Source organism: Haemorhous mexicanus, chromosome 17, assembly GCF_027477595.1.
Source record: "Haemorhous mexicanus isolate bHaeMex1 chromosome 17, bHaeMex1.pri, whole genome shotgun sequence".
Classification (NCBI taxonomy): Eukaryota; Metazoa; Chordata; class Aves; order Passeriformes; family Fringillidae; genus Haemorhous; species Haemorhous mexicanus.
Window position 1 is genome coordinate 9096397 of NC_082357.1, and position 21918 is coordinate 9118314.

The window sequence follows — 21918 nt, forward strand, 5'->3', positions numbered from 1 at the left end:
TGGAAAGTCCTTGACTTTAGAGTAAGCACTGCTTAGCAACAACTAAAACATCAGTGTGTTAGCAACACTACACTGACCCTAGATTCATAAACTACAGCACTTTACCAGGACATAGTAAGAAGATTGACTCTATTCCAGACTAAATGAGGACACAGTGGAAAGAATCTCAGATGTTACAAATCAGTTTTCCTCATGGGTACTGGGCAGTATTGGCTGCAGAGTGGAAAGCTCTATGTTATTTTGTTTGTCACAAATACAGGTGTCACCCTAAGAGAGATATTGCCAGGGTGATTTGCTTAGTTAAGAGTTATTTTGTATTGACGTGAAACCTTTTAAGGTTTGTCTTATTTTAATGTCTTCTTATGTGTTGAAGGATGGAAGAAAACCAGCAAATCCAGCTTTTTGGTGGGTCAATGATAAGGGAGAGGAGGTGAAGTGGAGCTTTGAGGAGTTTGGCTCTCTGTCCAAGAAGACAGCCAATGTCCTTTCTGAGGCCTGTGGTTTGCAGAGAGGAGACAGAATTGTAGCAATTCTGCCTCGTGTTCCTGAGTGGTGGCTCCTGAACGTGGCCTGCATGCGAGCAGGTGAGTGACTCACGGACTTGGTGGGTGCAGACAGAAAGCAAATAGAGCCTACAAGCCATCTATGAGATTAGGGTGAAGAAAATGCAAACAGGAATATTCTGTTGGGACTCTACAACTGCTCTTTTGCCTAGAAGGAGAATTGGCAGCACCCACACAGGAAGCACAGGGCCAGACATGGTCCAGTCAAAATCAGTCAGTTCAGCCAGTGAGGGCTGAATGGCTGCAACCAAAGGCCAGACCTGACCACATACACTGGAAGGGAGCTGAATTGATAATGGAAGAACTTATATGATTGGTCTCATTAATAATTCAATAGATCTATTTTGCTCTGCTTTTAAGCTGATAAACATCTATGATGAATAAAATCAGCATCAACAGAGAGACATAATAGAGTATTTTTGAGAAATGCTGAGTTTTCTTAATTGCTTCTTGCTTTTTTCCAGGAATTGTCCTTATTCCAGGAACATCCCAATTAACAGCCAAAGACATCTTATACCGACTCCAGGCTTCAAAGGCCAAGTGCATTGTTACCAATGACACGCTGGCACCTGCAGTGGAATCTGTCCTGTCTGGCAGCAAGTTCCTGAAAAGTAAACTCATTGTAGGCCAAGGGAGCAGGGAAGGGTGGCTGAACTTCAAAGAACTCCTTGCGTGAGTATCCAGCTCTTTTCTTTCCATTTCTATGAGGTGCAGGGAGCTGTATCAGTCAGGTGACATTGCTGAGTTGTGGGGGAAATTTTCAAAATATGAGTCAGCTACTTTTTTGCATCCCTCTGTCAGCTCCCTGTTTTGTGATTATTCTGATAGAGGTTCATGCAATCCAGGTTTTGGGAGCTTAGTTCATGTCCTTCAGCTTCACTTAGCAGCCTGCCAATTTTTAGAAGCTCTCTGCTTTTACTGTGATCACCAGACAAGCACACAGAGTTCTAGACAATTGTTATGAGCTTTTCTGCTTGATTAAATGGGAAAACACCCATTGCCAGCTCTTGGTGCTCAGTTCTTTCTTCCCTATATTATCCTGGTAGTTCAGAGGATCTGAATTGTCCATCAGTCTCTTGAACATTACTGATCTACTATTTGTAATAAGATCAATGTACTTGGCAAAATAACCTTAGTTATCAATTTTGAGTTGGGGGTTGGGTTTGCTTGTGTGAGGCAGACACTGATTCTGGAATGCTGTTCCATAATCAGCTCCTGGAGTACCCTTGCTAAAACAGTTGCAGACAAAGTCACTGAAATATTCTGTAGGTGCTCATATCTTAAAAGTTCTGGCAGACAGGGCATACTTGTTACAAGCAAAATGTGTTCTCTATCTGTTCTTACCTGTGTTACCACTTATTTAGAGAGATCCTTCACTTTGGGGCAATTTTCCTGTTGAACTCCTAAACTATAAAAATGCTGTTGCCCTGGTGGAAAACTGCATGTAGTGACTGGAATATATAATTTCTTCTGAAGGGGTGCATCTGCTGACCATCAGTGTGTCAAGACAAGGAGTCAAGACCCAATGCTGATCTATTTTACCAGTGGAACTACAGGCTTCCCAAAAATGGTGCTGCATTCCCACAGCAGTTACGGCATTGGATTTGCAACCACTGGCAGGTATTACCTTGCAGTTCCCCACAGGGTCCTGATTAAGTGCTGTGATCAGCATTAAACTGAACATGAGGCCATAACATTCCAGTAAATGCAGGCATTTCATGACTGTAGGATCTTGCATCTTCCTCATCTTGAAAATTAAAGGATACCTTTCCCAAAGCATTCTGAGTTGGAAGCTGGTGATCAAGGTCCAGAGAAGTAATTTGTTTAGTTTCCTGGAGAAATGAGCTATGATTTAGCTGATGTCTCAACTTTACCAGGTAGGGAAAGCCTATTCCAGATGATCTGTTTGGGTTCTGCTCTAGATCCAGATTCTGCATCTCAAGATGAAGATGTTTTGCACTGCTCACAAGAAAAATAAATGCTCAAAATATTAAGCAGGAGGGAAGGAAGGGAAATCAGAGAATATTTAAGACTCTTCAACTCTCTCAAACTTTCTACAGAGCCCCACTTGCTGACACCACATCTTCTAATGGAAGCCTCCTGCTGTGACCTGGGCCTGAGTCTCTGACATTCACTGCAGCATTTCTTTTATCTCTGCTTTTTCATCAGGTATTGGTTGAAATTGACTCCTTCAGATATAATGTGGAATACCTCTGATACTGGCTGGGTAAAAGCAGCTTGGAGCAGTCTTTTTGCACCGTGGATCTGTGGATCCTGTGTCTTTGTACACAATATGCCACAGTTTAAAACAGAAGTTATTGCAGAGGTAAGCTTAACATTTTATACTGTGATATTTATTTCCATTTTACAAAAGTGAAGGAAACAAATGAGCTCCAGTCCATGGATACCATTGCTTAGTAGCAGCAGGGATAGTACTTCCCACATCCCAAGGAATCATCCCTCCAACTGGTGCCCATTAAGCTCAAGGAACAAGTGTTTTCCCTCCTGGTTAGTCCATGTGTCATGGTTCGAGTGTAGAGGACAACTGGATAAAGATGCAGGATATAAAGATCTTGGGATCACTGCTGTGTTGCCTAGTATTGAATCTAAACCTTACTTCAGGTATGGACTTCCAGCTGCCTTGGGGACAGGCTGAGTATGAGCCACTACTCAGAATATGGCATAAACCTAAATTAAGGCTCTGTTTTCCTGAATTTTCAGTGAGTTGCCAGAGTGCCCATTCTTTCCTTAAGGCATTTTAAACCAATCAGTTGATTGATGCCCCTCAAAACTGGCCTCTTTTGTTAACAACCTGCACACTCACAAGGTCAGACCCAGCATTACACTTTCTTTTCAGCACCATAACTTCCTCTTTTTCTAGACTCTCTCAAAATATCCCATCACCACCTTCTGCACGGCTCCCACCGCCTTCCTCATGCTGGTCAAACATGATGTGAGCAGGTACAGCAGGGAGGGGAGGGAGGCTGGGGTATAATGCTGGGACAGCTCTGCATGCTTAGTTCCTTAGGTTCCTTAATTCTCTTTTTCAGTTCAAGGAAACCTAATTAGCAAAGCTTGCTCTCAGTACAGAACCCTCTCCATTTTCAAATGTGAGAAGAATTAGCCACACCATAGGCTACCTGGGCTTCAGGACTGGGTCTTTGAATAGACAGCACAGAGGAAACAAAGGACATTTTTTAAGCTGTCACTTCCTCTGAACTTAGGCTTCACAGTTCAATTTAAGCCAGTGTTATAGGCATCATTGGATCAGGAGTTACTGGTGCACCATGGAGTTGTTCTCACATGCTTGAGAATGAAGGAAGCAGTTAGAGGAGTTCCACATGCTGAGAGTTATTTGGCAGCTGTTCTTCCTGGTTTGTTACTCTGTAAAATACCCAGCTTGTGAGAAATGGTTTGCAAGGAGTTTTCACATCTTTGGTAAGGTACTCTTTCTTGTCACATAGGTCTTTTATCCTGGGAAAAGCCAGCCCAGCTTTAGCAGAGCTCAGCTGCTGTGTATCTATTCATCCTTCCTTTTGCTCTACAAAATTCTCTTTGTTATATCTGATCTCTAGATGTTGGCACATAACTGAGCTTTCCACACACATTTGATGTGCTTGTTCAGATTCCTCCTTTTATGTCAGCTCTCCCAAGGAAACACTTTTGCTCATGCGTTTTCCAGCAGAAAAACCTACTCCTATTGCCACAGAGATGAACCACATCATCTTCAGAGGCAACTCAAGCAGTGTAGGATTCTAGTCAAAGTGTGCATAACACGATGATGATTGTCATTTCCAAAGGAACTTGTGAAGTTTTAGATGTACTTCCTTGGAAAGCTGAGGGGGGCTGTTCACTTAAGTCTATTTACTGTTCTTTGCAAGAATTAAGAAAATTATTTCATTTGCTGTTCATCTCAAGCTACAAGTTCCCAAGTCTGAAGCACTGTGTAACTGGAGGGGAAGCACTGAATCCTGAAGTCTTGGCGAAGTGGAAAATCCAGACAGGGCTGGATATCCATGAAGGATATGGCCAGACCGAAACAGTACGTTTGCAATAAATGTAATTACTGGTAGTAAAACCCTTTTTGATTTTACTTCAAAAGCAATATTAAAATAGATTATTTGCTCTGGGTATCAATTTTTCCTGGGTCAGGTTTTAATGAAAAATATTAAAGCAGCTCACATCCCAGACTCTGATGTTCTTAAGAACCACAGTGCTTTGGTCCTGATTCAGCCCTTATCGCAACAAAGTCAAAAACAGGAGTCCTGTCTAATGCAAACAATAATAAAATTTACAAGATGTTGCAACAATTTAAAAAAAAATCTTTAAAAAAATCTGTTCTGCAGGTGACAATCTGTGCCAATATGAAAGGAATGAAAATTAAACCCGGCTCTTTAGGAAAAGCTGTTCCCCCATATGATGTGCAGGTATGAGGTAGTTGTGGGTAGAACAGTAAGGCAGTGCTGCCTGCGTCCCTTCTGTGCCCTGCCCTGAGCTGCAGCAGATGTTCCTCTGAGCTGATCAAAGCACCCCTGCTGTGTCTGTCCTTTCTGCAGATCGTAGATGAGCATGGGGCTGTTGTGCCTAAAGGAGAAGAGGGCACCATTGCTATCCGAGTGAAACCCACACGACCCTTCTGTCTGTTCTCTGAGTACTTGGTGAGCCTGACTTGCTGTGTCTGTGTCGGCTGAGGAACTCAGGAGAGACCCAGGGCAAAAGTCTGCAAGAAGAATTCCATGCAGGATCCTCAGAAAGTTTCACTGGGTTACTTGAGGACTTTGAGCCTGATCAGTGCATAGTTTCAGGAACAGAGTGACTGAGAGAGTGTAGCTTCAAAGTGCAACATGAACCAGGGGATACCTTGTTCCAGACATGTGCCATGCACTTCATGTCCAGAGCATCACTCTTTTCCCTCTATTCCATTCCTATCTTTGTTTAAAGATTAATGAAGAATAGCCCATAAATTCTACTCTTACACATCAGAAGCTCAGGGAGGCTTTCCAAGGCACAGGAATTTTATTACCTCATACCAGTATCAGAGGTACCCCCATTCCATCAGGCACTGCAGTCAGAGAAACCATTGTACAGATGCCTGTCACACACAACCTGTGCATAAGATCAACAGCACAAACACAAGCTACAGCACAAACCCCTCCCATGCAGATGATCATATGGCTCTGAGGTAGTGACACCTCAGTGAAAATATAAAGCGGTACTGAACACACTCATTTTGAGTACAATCTTTTGTTCATTTTTAGCATCATTGCTAAGGAAATGCATTACAATTCACTAACATAAGATACTTTTTTGGAAATGTTTGACTGTTGCCAGGATAATCCAGAGAAAACTGCTGCCTCTGTGCGAGGAGATTTTTATCTCACCGGGGACAGAGGTGTTATGGATGAAGAGGGATACATCTGGTTTGTTGGAAGAGCTGATGATATCATTAACTCTGCTGGGTAAGGCATTGCCTGTTAGATCTGCCTGATGAAATGCAGCCTGGAAAGGCCAAAGGCCTGGTCCCTGCTGCTGGGCTGAGCTGTCTCTGTGCTCCCCAGGTACCGCATTGGCCCCTTTGAAGTGGAGAGTGCACTGATAGAGCACCCGGCAGTCGTGGAGGCGGCTGTTGTCAGCAGTCCCGACCCAGTGCGAGGGGAGGTAAAACAAAATAGGGAAAAATGTAAAAGAAATACCCTTTCTACTAAGTATCAACTTCCTTAGATGTACTAGGCTTCCCTGGAATTCAGTGTTGCACACTTTTGAAATTAGGTGGGCATAAACATTTTTAAAATCCATACCTTGACAGATCTTACAATTTCAGAATTATTTCTTCGCAGGGTTTTATGTGGGGAAAAATTTTTGCTTTACAGACTAATCATGTGATCTTTTTTTTTTAAGGAATAAAATTTCGATTATTTCTCATTTACCACTAAGCATATGGTAGCAAGGATATCCAGAGTGTTGAATTTTTGCTTTATATTTTTCCAACCTTGCAACATTTCTCTGAGCAACTGGGACAAGATTTTAATCTCTCTTTATTTTCTGGACCAGAACTTTTTGAAAGTTTAATAATTTATAAAGTTAGAAAAGAAGTGGAAAATAGCAAAACATTCTCTGCTCCAGAATGGGTCCTTCATAACACAGCAGTTGATAACAAACAGCTAATTAAAAGGGAAATTAAAGAAAAGGATTTACCATTCTGAGTTTTGACATTCACTTTTCACAACAAATGTATTCCCTTATTGCCACCTCTGGAAGTTAATGGAATCCCTTCCTTTTTGTGGCACAGGTGGTCAAAGCCTTCATTGTTTTAGCTCCTGCTTATGAATCACATGATCCAGAAAAATTAATTCATGAGCTTCAACAACACGTCAAGAAGGTGACTGCACCATACAAGTATCCAAGGAAGGTAAGTACAGCCCAAAAAGACAGGTTCTCTCATTGTACCAGAAACTGAGCATTTTTTGTCCTGCCTCAGCTCTTTTCCAACACCTTTCTGACAAACACTCCAACCAGAGTTAGATAAAATAAAAGTAGATGACAGGATCTGCTGCAGCTGTAGCCTTGGGTTGGCTGTGTGTGCTAGAATGGACCCAGGGGGAGGTAATGGTCATAAAATTTTGCTTCCTGAGGGCCCAGTCTTTCTTTCATGGAGTACTGGGGTTTTCACAGCAGCTCAAATGAGCAAGGCATTCCATTCTAACCAGTTCTACCATGAGCTCTCTTCTGACAGACAGCTAAATCAAAACAAAAGTTCCTGCTAGCATCAGTTGGTCAGAATCCATCTCTTCTCACTAGGAAAGACACCAGTAACTCCCTGTGCTGAACGCTGATGCACTCAGCTCCTAGAAATTGTGGTACATCTCCCTGCAAGTGCTGTCTGTGCAGTAGCTACAAGGTGTTGTAAGGAATCCCAGCCCTGGTTGTGCAGCTTCCCATCTGTTCATCCCCAGCTATCCCATGCTAAAAGTGTTTTCACAATCTTTTGTTGTACCTGGGAAATCACCTACAAGTTCTTTGGCTACAGGGAGCATTTTTGCCTTTCAGGTGGAGTTTGTTCAGGAGCTGCCAAAGACAGCTACTGGGAAAATCCAGAGAAGGGTTTTAAAGAAAAAAGAGTGGGCAAAGGTATAAAAAGAGCAAGAGTGATCTGGAAAACGAGGAGAGAAATTCTCCATGGTGTGTACCAGCCATAACACAAGACACAGAGCAGGTTGTCATCAGCCAGAGCAGAGCGAGAACATCAGGAAAAATAAACTGTGGAAGGAAAAGGAGAAAACATTCTTGAGGATATGTGGCATTGGAACCACTTTCACCATCAACCTACAAATTTTCAGAAGGAAGGAAGTGCAAGTGATTCAAAATGTGGAATGGGAGAAAGACTCAGGTGCATACAGAGGTCTAATTTTTTTTACCAATTTGTATAAAAATCTTCCTTTAAAAAATGGGTGAAACTACAAGGCTTTGAAAATTACAAATAAATGAGAAATTATTAAGATATGTTTGTTCTGAGATGAGTATCAGCAATTAATTAACATACAGTAACATTCTCAGATTCTTTCAGAGTAGAAGGGAAAATGCATTTCTTTTTAATGCTTCTCTTCATCATGATGAATTTGTGATGTACTTAAATGGTTAAACTGCAGGAAAAAGTGATTTAGGTTAAGGTGCAAATTCTGCATAATTAACAATGGTGTCAATGATTACAAGAAAAAAGTTACTCCACAGGAAGAGTTCTTCTGCTTGGTCTGTTTTGTGCCACATTCTCTTCTTGTTACTCCTGAAGAGGTGAGTAATAAAGTCAGAAGAGTTTCACTCCAAAACCTTTATGAAGGAGTTTCCAGGTTTCACATCTCCAGGGAAGAGCTGATCTTTACAGTGCCTCATATGGGAAACAAGTCCTAACAGGTGAGTGAAATGAATGAAGAGGATCTCCCCCTGCAGCTCCTGATCTCTCCTGTCCACAGCAGACAGGTGAGGAAAATGTTATTTATCTGCACTCATCATCTTGATGATTACTGAGCAAAGCAAATGGTATTAAATCAGAATAATCATTTTTGAGTCTCACTTCTCATTCTGAGAACTTTGCCATTACTGGGTCTTTTCCTCAGTTTTCTCTCTTCATTTTCACCTCTACATTTGCAGGTGAGAAAGTGCTAAAAACTTGCAGGTTCTCACAGTCATCTTGGTGGACATTTTTGTAGAACACTTGGGAACCCCAAACTCCAAATGTGTTTCATCTTGTCAGTCTTGAATATCATTTCCCTAAATATTCCTAAATAATATGTCCCTCCTCTTTCTCTCAGAAGCTATTGTGTAGATTTTGTCACTGTAATGCTCCAAAACATGCAAGTTACTGCTAAATCAGAGAATTAGAGCAGACTGAGAAAGGAGAAACATCTTCCTAAGTGATTAAGGATTGTTTATAAGTGGTCAGTGTTTCTCTGCCACAATGTCCAAGGATTGTGGAGAACACCACGAATTTCTGCTGCTTTTGACAAAATATCTCTTTTTGTGGGGGAAAAATCTGCATCCGGATTGTTTATGTTGGCAGACACCACTGAAAAGATTAACTTGTGTTAAGCTCTGGGTATTTGAACTCATTTGCCTGATGGGCAGATTAAATATCACTGTATAAGGTTCTTCTAAGGAACAAGGCAATAGTTCTAATGTTAAATAAGAAACTTTTCTTGAGGAATAAAATGTGACTAATGCCAACATCCGTGCATCAAAGATGTGAGAATAAACAGCTACAACTGAAGATGAGGGACAAGGGGTAAAAGACATAGGCAGGCCCATGATCTGTTTTTATTTCTTGTGGGCTGCCTGGAGTTGAAAATGCTTGTAGGAAATGTTTAATAACATCTTTTGCTGTTTCACCTACGTGAGCAGAGGCAAAGATTGCTTCTGAGAATCTGTCTATGGAAACATGTATACATTTAAAGCAACCAAAAGACACATAATGGGTCACATTGCTTGGCCAAATTTGTAAACTGTGAAGCCCTCTAGGATATACTCCAGCCCCAACAGACAGCAGAGAATATTCTGGGCAGTCAGGGCATGTAGTGACAACGTGTGTTACTGCAGGGGGGTTAGTTTGTTTATTACCTTCTGTTAGGAATCTTGGCAAAGAAGAATGAGAACGTACACGCATGACAAAATAGGGATGCTGTTTCAGAGAAAGAATAAAAATTAAAGTTTTAAGCAAGGAGTGTAACTGATCATTAGTAACTGTCTCTAGGAATTAATTTTCAGCTCCCTCAACAATACCTGTAAAATTAGCAGGATCAGTTACGAAATTAAAAAGGAATGTAACAAAACAAACAACAGGACTAAATCTTCATTAATGATCTTTTTGGCAAAGGCTTCACCCACTTAATAGTTTGTAACAGTCTGAGGGAGAATTTGAAGTCCCAAATATTTCTAGGGTGATGTTTGCTGTATCTTTTCCTCTGCAATGGTCAGTCCTGCTTGTTGGCTGGCCGTGACAGTGGCTTTAAGCTTGCATCTAAAGATGGATCACTTCCAGCTGCACTCATTATAGTATCCATATAATGATAAACAATTGCTTGTGGATGATTCTGGCAAAGAGGAGCCAACATTTTAGCTTTCTGCATGGTTTACTGGGCTTTTGCTTTATATCTACAAACTCTGGAGCAGGTGTGTTACCATCAGGCATTTGCATGAGTGCTTGCTTTGCTGCATTTTTAATATCATCAAGCCCTGACTTTGGGAGGTTTGCAGCCTAATCATGGGGCTGGGTACGTGCTCCCTCCCCAGCTAAGTGTTCTAGTGTTAGCATTGCCTGTGCCTGCTCTTCAGCACTGTAAAGCAACAATTGATTTAACAATCTCTTCCACCCCCTTTCCCCCAGGGAGAATTCAGCTGGAGACAGCAGCACAGTCATCACATGCTTTAAGTCATGAGGGGTTAAAAGACATGCAGTCAAAGCAGCTTGCATTAGACTGCTCAAGAAAGGAGAAGCCTTGCCATAGCTTTTGGCAGCCTTACAGAGTCTCTGTATTTCTCTGTAGGCTAGAGGCTCCCATGTAGGACCAGCCCTGCCCCTTTTGTTCTTTACCATACTCGTCTGGCTCTTCTGCCACGGATCAATGAAATCACTGGCTCTAGAAGGGATTAGGTTTTCTTCTGAGGAGGGAGGAGGACGCAAGCACAGTGTTGTTCTTGCTGGAAGAGTAAAGACAGAGCTTGTGCTCTGGTGTGGTCACCAGCATGGGGACCAAGGCACGGCCATATCGGAAAGCAGAGCTTCTGGGACCATGGTGGGCGTGGCTCTGGCCCCTCAGGAGGGGAGTGCACTGAGGCATGCTGGGAGTTGTAGTCAAGAGTGGCGGGGGTGGAGTTGGAGTGGGAACGTTGAGGCAGCCTGGTGCCTCTCCTGGCATAGACGTTAGGAGGGTGGTTAGCAGGTAATGCAACAGGAAATTCAGATGGACACGAGAGAGGTTGGGGTGGTGAAGGAGCTGGGAAAGTGAGGGGGATCCAAGAGGAATCCTGTGCAGAGGAGGCTGAAGGGGATACAGGGTAGCTGAATAACTTCTGTCAAGTTCCATTCTGGGGCAGTCTGCGGGAGTACGGGGGACAGAACATGAAGGGGCAGGGGTTGCAATTTGCACTGCTTCCTGTGTCTGGGACAGGTTCTGCCCTCGAGTTCCATCACCAGGGACAGAGGGGTTAAAAGCAGTCTCGGTTTGGGAAGGGATCCTGCACTGCAGAGTGGCCCTGGCCCCCCCCGGATTCCTGCCACCGGCAAGGCCAGGGAGGGGCCGAGTGCCGGCAGTCGGTGCTCTTTGGCTCTGAGCGTTTTGAGAATCACACGGAAAGCAGGCAGCAGACACATCATGAGAGGGTCCCCTGGTAGCTAGGTCATAAAGCGTGACACCCACAAAACTCCAAAATCCCGCAGAGAAGATTCCACAGGCCGTGCCATGTTCTGCAGTGCTGTGCGAGGCCGAGCCAGGGCTGCAGCTGGCGAGGCAGAAGCAGCCGGGCTGGGCAGTGCCCGGCGGGCAGGCGAGTGTGGGGCCCTGGCTGTGACAGAGCCCGGCACCGCACTACTGGTTACAGTCACGGAAAGTTCCAAAACACCCATTTTAGGGGGGTTTTAACTCGCGATTTTGGGCCTTTCTTCTGTGGACTGCTAAGAAAAATTTAAAGTTATCGTATATGTCCCTGTCTAGTCTTGACAGTCTTATTCCCATAAAAATTGGGATGAGGTGGGCTATGCCCACCTGGTTGGGGTAGGAGCAGCAGGAATGAGTGTCTCTTTTCTCTGCTTACACGCTTTTTTGGGCAGGCATCCAAAAGATCTGACTCAGAGGGTTGCTTGTAACCATGTCAGACCTGCCGATTTAATCCAAGCAGAGAAAATAAAAGGTCCTTATGACTGGCAAAACCAGCGAAAGCAAACAGAAGATCCCTCAATATGAGGTCCCTGTTCGGGCACTGGTTGTTGTAGTTTTCATTCACTGCAATCCCTGGTTTGACTTGGTGAGGGGAACTGGCAAAAAGAGGGATGGGAATGATGGTCCTTCCCAAAAAAAACCAAAAAAAAAAACTTTAATAGCAAAATAACAAACATAGAAACCGCAGAGTCTGGGGGCATGATCCAAAGATCGGGGGGAGGGGGCGTGGCAAATATTACAAGGTATAGGGATCGTCTGAGGGCAAGGGTCCAATCTGGAAAGCGGACTCAGAACATGACCTTATTTGTAAAAGGTACTGAACCAAATGAGAACAAGAACCAGAAACCTGACCAAATATAGGATAGTTCTATTAACATATTGGCCCCCATGACACCACTCTTCTTGCCATGACCTGGCTAGGTGTCCTTTTTTCAGTGTCCTGTTTCCCATAGCCTCAGGTTGATGCCCTCTGCATATGTTACAGAGGTTAAACCACCATTTATTCCAGCTGGACGAGATTCCACAGTTGTTGTTGCAGGATTCATAGCAACAACTCTGCTAATTTTATTAGCCTCAAGGTGACTGTGCTTATTCCTTCTATATACCATAATGTCAAATATTCACATCACAAAAATACAGGTAACATGACATAAAATGAGGATGTGTGTAAACTACCTATTTATTCAAGCTGCTTTGCGTTCATTTATCCAACATCATACGTGGGACATCATCCAATAACTGGATTCGCTTAAATGTCTTTTCTTTCATTCCAGGTGACTGATTCCTTAGGTGTACACTTGATTCCCTCCCCTCACCATCTGATAAAACATCATTTATCATGAGAACATTTCTTAAATCCTGGATTACTCAATGTTTGTGGATTCTCAGGTCACCTTCCAGAACATTCCATGGAATCAACAGGCTTCTTACATCTCAGCTAGTTTCCCATTATGAATCTATAAGCCAGGGTAAAAAGGAAATTCCAGAATATTTCAACTTTGCAAGTGATGTCTTAGATAAGTGGACACAACTGGAAATGGTAGTATTTGTCTTTTATTTTATAGACATTGAATTGTAGTTTAACCCCAGCTGTCAACTAAGCCCCTGGATCTCACACACACACATACACACACTTCCAGTGGGATGGGGAGGAGAAACAGGAGGAAAAAAAGGTAAAAACCAGGAGTTGAGAAAAGAACCGTTTAAGAATTGAATTATAATAATAATCATCATCATATTAGTAGCAGTAGTAACTCACTGCCCACTGGTTGATGCCCAGCTCATCCCCAAACACCTCCCAGCAAACTTCCAGGGTATACACTGAGCAGGAGCTCCTGTGATGTGGAATATCCCTTCAGGCAGTTCAGGTCAGCTGTCCTGTCCATGATCTCTCCCAGCTTCTTGTGTGCCTCTTTGTTGGCAGAGTGTGGGAAACTGGAAAGTCCTTGACTTTAGAGTAAGCACTGCTTAGCAACAACTAAAACATCAGTGTGTTAGCAACACTACACTGACCCTAGATTCATAAACCACAGCACTTTACCAGGACATAGTAAGAAAATTGACTCTATTCCAGACTAAATGAGGACACAGTGGAAAGAATCTCAGATGTTACAAATCAGTTTTCCTCATGGGTACTGGGCAGTATTGGCTGCAGAGTGGAAAGCACTATGTTATTTTGTTTGTCACAAATACAGGTGTCACCCTAAGAGAGATATTGCCAGGGGTGATTTGCTTAGTTTAGAGTTATTTTGTATTGAAGTGAAACCTTTTAAGGTTTGTCTTATTTTAATGTCTTCTTATGTGTTGAAGGATGGAAGAAAACCAGCAAATCCAGCTTTTTGGTGGGTCAATGATAAGGGAGAGGAGGTGAAGTGGAGCTTTGAGGAGTTTGGCTCTCTGTCCAAGAAGACAGCCAATGTCCTTTCTGAGGCCTGTGGTTTGCAGAGAGGAGACAGAATTGTAGCAATTCTGCCTCGTGTTCCTGAGTGGTGGCTCCTGAACGTGGCCTGCATGCGAGCAGGTGAGTGACTCACGGACTTGGTGGGTGCAGACAGAAAGCAAATAGAGCCTACAAGCCATCTATGAGATTAGGGTGAAGAAAATGCAAACAGGAATATTCTGTTGGGACTCTACAACTGCTCTTTTGCCTAGAAGGAGAATTGGCAGCACCCACACAGGAAGCACAGGGCCAGACATGGTCCAGTCAAAATCAGTCAGTTCAGCCAGTGAGGGCTGAATGGCTGCAACCAAAGGCCAGACCTGACCACATACACTGGAAGGGAGCTGAATTGATAATGGAAGAACTTATATGATTGGTCTCATTAATAATTCAATAGATCTATTTTGCTCTGCTTTTAAGCTGATAAACATCTATGATGAATAAAATCAGCCTCAACAGAGAGACATAATAGAGTATTTTTGAGAAATGCTGAGTTTTCTCAATTGCTTCTTGCTTTTTTCCAGGAATTGTCCTTATTCCAGGAACATCCCAATTAACAGCCAAAGACATCTTATACCGACTCCAGGCTTCAAAGGCCAAGTGCATTGTTACCAATGACACGCTGGCACCTGCAGTGGAATCTGTCCTGTCTGGCAGCAAGTTCCTGAAAAGTAAACTCATTGTAGGCCAAGGGAGCAGGGAAGGGTGGCTGAACTTCAAAGAACTCCTTGCGTGAGTATCCAGCTCTTTTCTTTCCATTTCTTTGAGGTGCAGAGAGCTGTATCAGTCAGGTGACATTGCTGAGTTGTGGGGGAAATTTTCAAAATATGAGTGAGCTACTTTTTTGCATCCCTCTGTCAGCTCCCTGTTTTGTGATTATTCTGATAGAGGTTCATGCAATCCAGGATTTGGGAGCTTAGTTCATGTCCTTCAGCTTCACTTAGCAGCCTGCCAGTTTTTAGAAGCTCTCTGCTTTTACTGTGATCACCAGACAAGCACACAGAGTTCTAGACAATTGTTATGAGCTTTTCTGCTTGATTAAATGGGAAAACACCCATTGCCAGCTCTTGGCTCTTGCCATCCATTGCTCAGTTCTTTCTTCCCTATATTATCCTGGTAGTTCAGAGGATCTGAATTGTCCATCAGTCTCTTGAACATTACTGATCTACTATTTGTAATAAGATCAATGTACTTGGCAAAATAACCTTAGTTATCAATTTTGAGTTGGGGGTTGGTTTTTGCTTGTGTGAGGCAGACACTGATTCTGGAATGCTGTTCCATAATCAGCTCCTGGAGTACCCTTGCTAAAACAGTTGTAGACAAAGTCACTGAAATATTCTGTAGGTGCTCATATCTTAAAAGTTCTGGCAGAGAGGGCATACTTGTTACAAGCAAAATGTGTTCTCTATCTGTTCTTACCTGTGTTACCACTTATTTAGAGAGATCGTTCACTTTGGGGCAATTTTCCTGTTGAACTCCTAAACTATAAAAATGCTGTTGCCCTGGTGGAAAACTGCATGTAGTGACTGGAATGTATAATTTCTTCTGAAGGGGTGCATCTGCTGACCATCAGTGTGTCAAGACAAGGAGTCAAGACCCAATGCTGATCTATTTTACCAGCGGAACTACGGGCTTCCCAAAAATGGTGCTGCATTCCCATAGTAGTTACGGCATTGGATTTGCAACCACTGGCAGGTATTACCTTGCAGTTCCCCACAGGGTCCTGATTAAGTGCTGTGATCAGCATTAAACTGAACATGAGGCCATAACATTCCAGTAAATGCAGGCATTTCATGACTGTAGGATCTTGCATCTTCCTCATCTTGAAAATTAAAGGATACCTTTCCCAAAGCATTCTGAGTTGGAAGCTGGTGATCAAGGTCCAGAGAAGTAATTTGTTTAGTTTCCTGGAGAAATGAGCTATGATTTAGCTGATGTCTCAACTTTACCAGGTAGGGAAAGCCTATTCCAGATGATCTGTTTGGGTTCTGCTCTAGATCCAGATTCTGCATCTCAAGATGAAGATGTTTTGCACTGCTCACAAGAAAAATAAATGCTCAAAATATTAAGCAGGAGGGAAGGAAGGGAAATCAGAGAATATTTAAGACTCTTCAACTCTCTCAAACTTTCTACAGAGCCCCACTTGCTGACACCACATCTTCTAATGGAAGCCTCCTGCTGTGACCTGGGCCTGAGTCTCTGACATTCACTGCAGCATTTCTTTTATCTCTGCTTTTTCATCAGGTATTGGTTGAAATTGACTCCTTCAGATATAATGTGGAATACCTCTGATACTGGCTGGGTAAAAGCAGCTTGGAGCAGTCTTTTTGCACCGTGGATCTGTGGATCCTGTGTCTTTGTACACAATATGCCACAGTTTAAAACAGAAGTTATTGCAGAGGTAAGCTTAACATTTTATACTGTGATATTTATTTCCATTTTACAAAAGTGAAGGAAACAAATGAGCTCCAGTCCATGGATACCATTGCTTAGTAGCAGCAGGGATAGTACTTCCCACATCCCAAGGAATCATCCCTCCAACTGGTGCCCATTAAGCTCAAGGACCAAGTGTTTTCCCTCCTGGTTAGTCCATGTGTCATGGTTCGAGTGTAGAGGACAATTGGATAAAGATGCAGGATATAAAGATCTTGGGATCACTGCTATGTTGCCTAGTATTGAATCTAAACCTTACTTCAGGTATGGACTTCCAGCTGCCTTGGGGACAGGCTGAGTATGAGCCACTATTCAGAATATGGCATAAACCTAAATTAAGGCTCTGTTTTCCTGAATTTTCAGTGAGTTGCCAGAGTGCCCATTCTTTCCTTAAGGCATTTTAAACCAATCAGTTGATTGATGCCCCTCAAAACTGGCCTCTTTTGTTAACAACCTGCACACTCACAAGGTCAGACCCAGCATTACACTTTCTTTTCAGCACCATAACTTCCTCTTTTTCTAGACTCTCTCAAAATATCCCATCACCACCTTCTGCACGGCTCCCACCGCCTTCCTCATGCTGGTCAAACATGATATGAGCAGGTACAGCAGGGAGGGGAGGGAGGCTGGGGTATAATGCTGGGACAGCTCTGCATGCTTAGTTCCTTAGGTTCCTTAATTCTCTTTTTCAGTTCAAGGAAACCTAATTAGCAAAGCTTGCTCTCAGTACAGAACCCTCTCCATTTTCAAATGTGAGAAGAATTAGCCACACCATAGGCTACCTGGGCTTCAGGACTGGGTCTTTGAATAGACAGCACAGAGGAAACAAAGGACATTTTTTAAGCTGTCACTTCCTCTGAACTTAGGCTTCACAGTTCAATTTAAGCCAGTGCTATAGGCATCATTGGATCAGGAGTTACTGGTGCACCATGGAGTTGTTCTCACATGCTTGAGAATGAAGGAAGCAGTTAGAGGAGTTCCACATGCTGAGAGTTATTTGGCAGCTGTTCTTCCTGGTTTGTTACTCTGTAAAATACCCAGCCTGTGAGAAATGGTTTGCAAGGAGTTTTCACATCTTTGGTAAGGTACTCTTTCTTGTCACATAGCTCTTTTATCCTGGGAAAAGCCAGCCCAGCTTTAGCAGAGCTCAGCTGCTGTGTATCTATTCATCCTTCCTTTTGCTCTACAAAATTCTCTTTGTTATATCTGATCTCTAGATGTTGGCACATAACTGAGCTTTCCACACACATTTGATGTGCTTGTTCAGATTCCTCCTTTTATGTCAGCTCTCCCAAGGAAACACTTTTGCTCCTGCGTTTTCCAGCAGAAAAACCTACTCCTATTGCCACAGAGATGAACCACATCATCTTCAGAGGCAACTCAAGCAGTGTAGGATTCTAGTCAAAGTGTGCATAACACGATGATGATTGTCATTTCCAAAGGAACTTGTGAAGTTTTAGATGTACTTCCTTGGAAAGCTGAGGGGGGCTGTTCACTTAAGTCTATTTACTGTTCTTTGCAAGAATTAAGAAAATTATTTCATTTGCTGTTCATCTCAAGCTACAAGTTCCCAAGTCTGAAGCACTGTGTAACTGGAGGGGAAGCACTGAATCCTGAAGTCTTGGCGAAGTGGAAAATCCAGACAGGGCTGGATATCCATGAAGGATATGGCCAGACCGAAACAGTACGTTTGCAATAAATGTAATTACTGGTAGTAAAACCCTTTTTGATTTTACTTCAAAAGCAATATTAAAATAGATTATTTGCTCTGGGTATCAATTTTTCCTGGGTCAGGTTTTAATGAAAAATATTAAAGCAGCTCACATCCCAGACTCTGATGTTCTTAAGAACCACAGTGCTTTGGTCCTGATTCAGCCCTTATCGCAACAAAGTCAAAAACAGGAGTACTGTCTAATGCAAACAATAATAAAATTTACAAGATGTTGCAACAATTTTAAAAAAAATCTTTAAAAAAATCTGTTCTGCAGGTGACAATCTGTGCCAATATGAAAGGAATGAAAATTAAACCCGGCTCTTTAGGAAAAGCTGTTCCCCCATATGATGTGCAGGTATGAGGTAGTTGTGGGTAGAACAGTAAGGCAGTGCTGCCTGTGTCCCTTCTGTGCCCTGCCCTGAGCTGCATCAGATGTTCCTCTGAGCTGATCAAAGCACCCCTGCTGTGTCTGTCCTTTCTGCAGATCGTAGATGAGCATGGGGCTGTTGTGCCTAAAGGAGAAGAGGGCACCATTGCTGTCCGAGTGAAACCCACACGACCCTTCTGTCTGTTCTCTGAGTACTTGGTGAGCCTGACTTGCTGTGTCTGTGTCTGCTGAGGAACTCAGGAGAGACCCAGGGCAAAAGTCTGCAAGAAGAATTCCATGCAGGATCCTCAGAAAGTTTCACTGGGTTACTTGAGGACTTTGAGCCTGATCAGTGCATAGTTTCAGGAACAAACTGACTGAGAGAGTGTAGCTTCAAAGTGCAACATGAACCAGGGGATACCTTGTTCCAGATATGTGCCATGCACTTCATGTCCAGAGCATCACTCTTTTCCCTCTATTCCATTCCTATCTTTGTTTAAAGATTAATGAAGAATAGCCCGTAAATTCTACTCTTACACATCAGAAGCTCAGGGAGGCTTTCCAAGGCACAGGAATTTTATTACCTCATACCAGTATCAGAGGTACCCCCATTCCATCAGGCACTGCAGTCAGAGAAACCATTGTACAGATGCCTGTCACACACAACCTGTGCATAAGATCAACAGCACAAACACAAGCTACAGCACAAACCCCTCACATGCAGATGATCATATGACTCTGAGGTAGTGACACCTCAGTGCAAATATAAAGCGGTACTGAACACACTCATTTTGAGTACAATCTTTTTTTCATTTTTAGCATCATTGCTAAGGAAATGCATTACAATTCACTAACATAAGATACTTTTTTGGAAATGTTTGACTGTTGCCAGGATAATCCAGAGAAAACTGCTGCCTCTGTGCGAGGAGATTTTTATCTCACCGGGGACAGAGGCGTTATGGATGAAGAGGGATACATCTGGTTTGTTGGAAGAGCTGATGATATCATTAACTCTGCTGGGTAAGGCATTCCCTGTTAGATCTGCCTGATGAAATGCAGCCTGGAAAGGCCAAAGGCCTGGTCCCTGCTGCTGGGCTGAGCTGTCTCTGTGCTCCCCAGGTACCGCATTGGCCCCTTTGAAGTGGAGAGTGCACTGATAGAGCACCCGGCAGTCGTGGAGGCGGCTGTTGTCAGCAGTCCCGACCCAGTGCGAGGGGAGGTAAAACAAAATAGGGAAAAATGTAAAAGAAATACCCTTTCTACTAAGTATCAACTTCCTTAGATGTACTAGGCTTCCCTGGAATTCAGTGTTGCACACTTTTGAAATTAGGTGGGCATAAACATTTTTAAAATCCATACCTTGACAGATCTTACAATTTCGGAATTATTTCTTTGCAGGGTTTTATGTGGGGAAAAATTTTTGCTTTACAGACTAATCATGTGATCTTTTTTTTTTAAGGAATAAAATTTCGATTATTTCTCATTTACCACTAAGCATATGGTAGCAAGGATATCCAGAGTGTTGAATTTTTGCTTTATATTTTTCCAACCTTGCAACATTTCTCTGAGCAACTGGGACAAGATTTTAATCTCTCTTTATTTTCTGGACCAGAACTTTTTGAAAGTTTAATAATTTATAAAGTTAGAAAAGAAGTGGAAAATAGCAAAACATTCTCTGCTCCAGAATGGGTCCTTCATAACACAGCAGTTGATAACAAACAGCTAATTAAAAGGGAAATTAAAGAAAAGGATTTACCATTCTGAGTTTTGACATTCACTTTTCACAACAAATGTATTCCCTTATTGCCACCTCTGGAAGTTAATGGAATCCCTTCCTTTTTGTGGCACAGGTGGTCAAAGCCTTCATTGTTTTAGCTCCTGCTTATGAATCACATGATCCAGAAAAATTAATTCATGAGCTTCAACAACACGTCAAGAAGGTGACTGCACCATACAAGTATCCAAGGAAGGTAAGTACAGCCCAAAAAGACAGGTTCTCTCATTGTACCAGAAACTGAGCATTTTTTGTCCTGCCTCAGCTCTTTTCCAACACCTTTCTGACAAACACTCCAACCAGAGTTAGATAAAATAAAAGTAGATGACAGGATCAGCTACAGCTGTAGCCTTGGGTTGGCTGTGTGTGCTAGAATGGACCCACGGGGAGGTAATGGTCATAAAATTTTGCTTCCTGAGGGCCCAGTCTTTCTTTCATGGAGTACTGGGGTTTTCACAGCAGCTCAAATGAGCAAGGCATTCCATTCTAACCAGTTCTACCATGAGCTCTCTTCTGACAGACAGCTAAATCAAAACAAAAGTTCCTGCTAGCATCAGTTGGTCGGAATCCATCTCTTCTCACTAGGAAAGACACCAGTAACTCCCTGTGCTGAACGCTGATGCACTCAGCTCCTAGAAATTGTGGTACATCTCCCTGCAAGTGCTTGTCTAGCTACAAGGTGTTGTAAGGAATCCCAGCCCTGGTTGTGCAGCTTCCCATCTGTTCATCCCCAGCTATCCCATGCTAAAAGTGTTTTCACAATCTTTTGTTGCACCTGGGAAATCACCTACAAGTTCTTTGGCTACAGGGAGCATTTTTGCCTTTCAGGTGGAGTTTGTTCAGGAGCTGCCAAAGACAGCTACTGGGAAAATCCAGAGAAGGGTTTTAAAGAAAAAAGAGTGGGCAAAGGTATAAAAAGAGCAAGAGTGATCTGGAAAACGAGGAGAGAAATTCTCCATGGTGTGTACCAGCCATAACACAAGACACAGAGCAGGTTGTCATCAGCCAGAGCAGAGCGAGAACATCAGGACAAACAAACTGTGGAAGGAAAAGGAGAAAACATTCTTGAGGATATGTGGCATTGGAACCACTTTCACCATCAACCTACAAATTTTCAGAAGGAAGGAAGTGCAAGTGATTCAAAATGTGGAATGGGAGAAAGACTCAGGTGCATACAGAGGTCTAATTTTTTTTACCAATTTGTATAAAAATCTTCCTTTAAAAAATGGGTGAAACTACAAGGCTTTGAAAATTACAAATAAATGAGAAATTATTAAGATATGTTTGTTCTGAGATGAGTATCAGCAATTAATTAACATACAGTAACATTCTCAGATTCTTTCAGAGTAGAAGGGAAAATGCATTTCTTTTTAAGGCTTCTCTTCATCATGATGAATTAGTGATGTACTTAAATGGTTAAACTGGAGGAAAAAGTGCTTTAGGTTAAGGTGCAAATTCTGCATAATTAACAATGGTGTCAATGATTACAAGAAAAAAGTTACTCCACAGGAAGACTTCTTCTGCTTGGTCTGTTTTGTGCCACATTCTCTTCTTGTTACTCCAGAAGAGGTGAGTAATAAAGTCAGAAGAGTTTCACTCCAAAACCTTTATGAAGGAGTTTCCAGGTTTCACATCTCCAGGGAAGAGCTGATCTTTACAGTGCCTCATATGGGAAACAAGTCCTAACAGGTGAGTGAAATGA

General features: G+C 42.6%; 1 protein-coding gene and 1 pseudogene across 1 annotated transcript; both read left to right on the forward strand.

Annotated features, from left to right (window-relative positions):
- The first annotated feature begins 349 nt into the window (after nucleotides 1–349).
- Nucleotides 350–8059, forward strand: LOC132335410 (acyl-coenzyme A synthetase ACSM4, mitochondrial-like). Its single transcript, XM_059861945.1, has 12 exons — nucleotides 350–584; nucleotides 1028–1235; nucleotides 2040–2183; nucleotides 2733–2889; nucleotides 3445–3524; nucleotides 4482–4605; nucleotides 4910–4990; nucleotides 5120–5221; nucleotides 5895–6022; nucleotides 6122–6221; nucleotides 6853–6972; nucleotides 7611–8059. Exons 1-12 carry the CDS (start codon nucleotides 353–355, stop codon nucleotides 7695–7697), a joined length of 1563 nt encoding a protein of 520 aa, XP_059717928.1. The 5' UTR covers nucleotides 350–352; the 3' UTR covers nucleotides 7698–8059.
- A 4620-nt stretch (nucleotides 8060–12679) lies between these two features.
- LOC132335486 (acyl-coenzyme A synthetase ACSM4, mitochondrial-like) lies at nucleotides 12680–21146 on the forward strand (annotated as a pseudogene).
- The last annotated feature ends 772 nt before the right edge of the window (nucleotides 21147–21918 follow it).